The 2812-nt window shown below is 36.6% G+C and overlaps 1 protein-coding gene across 4 annotated transcripts in view; it reads left to right on the top strand.

Moving 5' to 3' along the window:
* The window catches only part of NOX4 (NADPH oxidase 4), a 177389-nt gene that overhangs the window by 68477 nt on the left and 106100 nt on the right, over positions 1–2812 (top strand). For all 4 annotated transcript variants that reach the window (XM_017887659.1, XM_017887658.1, XM_017887660.1 and 1 more), the window contains one exon: positions 1203–1275. In XM_017887659.1, the coding sequence (XP_017743148.1) occupies positions 1203–1275 (73 nt within the window). The remainder of the gene's footprint in view (positions 1–1202; positions 1276–2812) is intronic.

Here is a 2812-nt window from a genome sequence, read left to right as displayed (position 1 = left end):
GGCTTTGTTTACCTACTTAAGCCTCAGCAATGGGGGGCGCCCCTCCCCCAGCCTCGCTGCTGCCTTGCGGTTAGATCGCCGCAGACTGCTGTGTTAACAATGAGGGAGGCTCCATGGGCGTAGGACTCTCCCGTCCAGGTGAGGGATATATTCTTCTGGTGTGCCCGTTTGCTTAAAGCGTAGTATTGGGGTGGGAGTTACCTGATTTTCCAGGTGTTGTGTGTCTCAGTTCCCCTGGCTAGGAAAAGGGATTCCCTTCCCCTTGCACTTCCCAGGTGAGGTGATGCCTCGCCCTGCTTCAGCTCTCGCTGGTCAGGCTGCAGCAGCTGACCAGCACCGATTGTCCCGCACTCCCTAGTGAGATGACCCCAGTACCTCAGTTGAAAATGCAGAAATCACCGGTCTTCTGTGTCGCTCGCGCTGGGAGTTGGAGACTGGAGCTGTTCCTATTCGGCCATCTTGCTCCGCCCCTCGTTTTGTAACACTTTAGGCTTTATTTTTTGTTTACAATTATGCTAGGTAGTGAAGTCTAAAAGCAGTTAATTGAAATTGAAACTGAAGGCACTACTTAGTTTCAGAAGAGGAAGGAGGGCATAAGGGAGATTTAGTACTATGGTGGCTAAAACCCTGTCCTGTTGCATTAATTGCTGATATTTAGTATATACCTCTAGAAATAAGTACATATTTGCCATTCTGAGTAGAATATTTGGGAAATAAAAAAAGGAATCATCTGTAAAATAGATAAAAGACCCTGATTTGTCTGAAAGACTTTGAAACTGTGCTGATTTTAGTAAGTTCTGGTGTTCTGTTCTATACCACTGTAGAATGACTGTAGTAAACAATAATGTATTATATACTTTCAAATAGCTAGAAGAAGGGTATTGAATGTTCCCAACACAAAATAATAATAAATGTTTGAGATGATGGATGAGAGCTAATTACCCTGATCTGATCACTTTTACTTTATATGTATGGAAACATCACCATGTACTGCATAAATATGTACATTTATTATCTGTCAATTAAAAATTAATTTAAAAAAAAGTAAAAGGCTTGTTTGAGGTAGAACATACATGTAGATATGGGGTTTGAATTAGGCTTCCCTCAGAACAGCATAGTATTTTGGATTCTAATGTAATCATGTTTTATACTTTTATCTCACTATGATTTAAGTAAAAACGTACTTGTGTACATTTTTATAGTTCCTGGCCTGACAGGGGTCTGCATGGTAGTGGTGCTATTCCTCATGATCACAGCCTCTACATATGCAATAAGGTAAGTGTCAGAGTCAATTGTTTTGATGTTTATCTGTCAGGTTATTTAGAAAAAGTCTTGAGTAATCAAAGTGTTTAACCATTGTAGTGTCCTAGTTAATGGACTGTTCTGGGTAAGTAAGAGTGAAGTATAGCTGTTTCTATACATGACTTCTTGCTTCTGAAAATTCTCTTTGTATTAGCAGATTTTCTGGATTGGTAAGAAATTGTGTATGGAGATTGCATTTGATGACCAAAAGAATTACAGTTCTTCAGAATTTGAGTATCTTTCTGAAGGGTAGTGTATCTCTATGGGGCATAGGATTGAAAGCAATGTGTACATACAGGGACCTTAGGAATTCCTAGGATTAGGAATGTGACTTAAAATTATTTTAAAGCTATTTTCCTGATGTGAGTTTGTCTTGCTGTAAATTAACATGATGTTCTATACAAAACTTTGGAGAAATTGTTGGTTTGCATCTGCTAAAATAAGAAATTATCTGCATTCATATTGATTCTTATAGTTAAGAGATTTTGAGCAAAATCAGATGTACATTATCAGGAGCACTTTCACATGTCATTTCTGATGGACACATTTAATTTTTTGGAATATTTATAGTGTCGATGTTTCTGAATAAACTTTTTAGTTAAAGAAAGCAAAAAAAAAAAGGCATATAACATGTATTTCCTCTAATCTTCAAAAATCTCCAATTGTTCTACTTGTTGAGATGTGAAATTCAATAGAAACACAGAAATATATCTACATATATGTATGTAAGCTTTGAAAATAATTGCCAAACAATAAACTTAAATGAATCTGTCCTTATACTTTTTAACATTTGTGCACACACATACACACACCCCAAAATTTCACAAGTCTACTTGCTAGCCAAAGATTAATACTGTACATATGTAGTATATTTTTATAGATTAAATCCTTCTTGCTCTTGTTCACTAATTCCCCTCCTCCGACCCCCAAATCATTTTTTCTCTCTTATATACCTATGTATTTTACCGAAACAGGACCATATTAGAATATTGCTTTAAATTTACTTTTGACCTAAATTTATATTATGAACATTTTTTACATTAATAAATATTTTGTTATTATTCTCTTTACTGATGGCACAGCACATCGCCAAATAGGTCTTTATACATTATTTTCCCAGATCCATATTACTAAATGTTTTGGGTAGATTTGGGTTTTTCTTTTTTTTGTATTTCAATTTTGAAACAAACACCCCCATCCATATGTCTTTGGATGCTTTCTCAATGATTTCCTAAGGAAAAATTCTTAGATGTAGAATAGCTGAGTCAAATTGTAAGAACACTTTTAAAGCTTTTCATAAGAATGAAAACTTGGTTTACAGAAAGGCAACTCACTAACATTAGTATGTGAGGGTGCCAATTTTGTGGGGAGCAATTTTATTTTATTTAGATAGAGGAATCGTTAAAAAAACTAATTTTTTGGCCGGGCGCGGTGGCTCAAGCCTGTAATCCCAGCACTTTGGGAGGCCGAGACGGGCGGATCACGAGGTCAGGAGATCGAGACCATCCTG

Source organism: Rhinopithecus bieti, unplaced genomic scaffold, assembly GCF_001698545.2.
Source record: "Rhinopithecus bieti isolate Rb0 unplaced genomic scaffold, ASM169854v2 scaffold_15796, whole genome shotgun sequence".
NCBI classification, from domain to species: Eukaryota; Metazoa; Chordata; class Mammalia; order Primates; family Cercopithecidae; genus Rhinopithecus; species Rhinopithecus bieti.
Note: the sequence above shows the minus strand (reverse complement) of the source record. Positions and strands in the feature narration are given on the sequence as shown.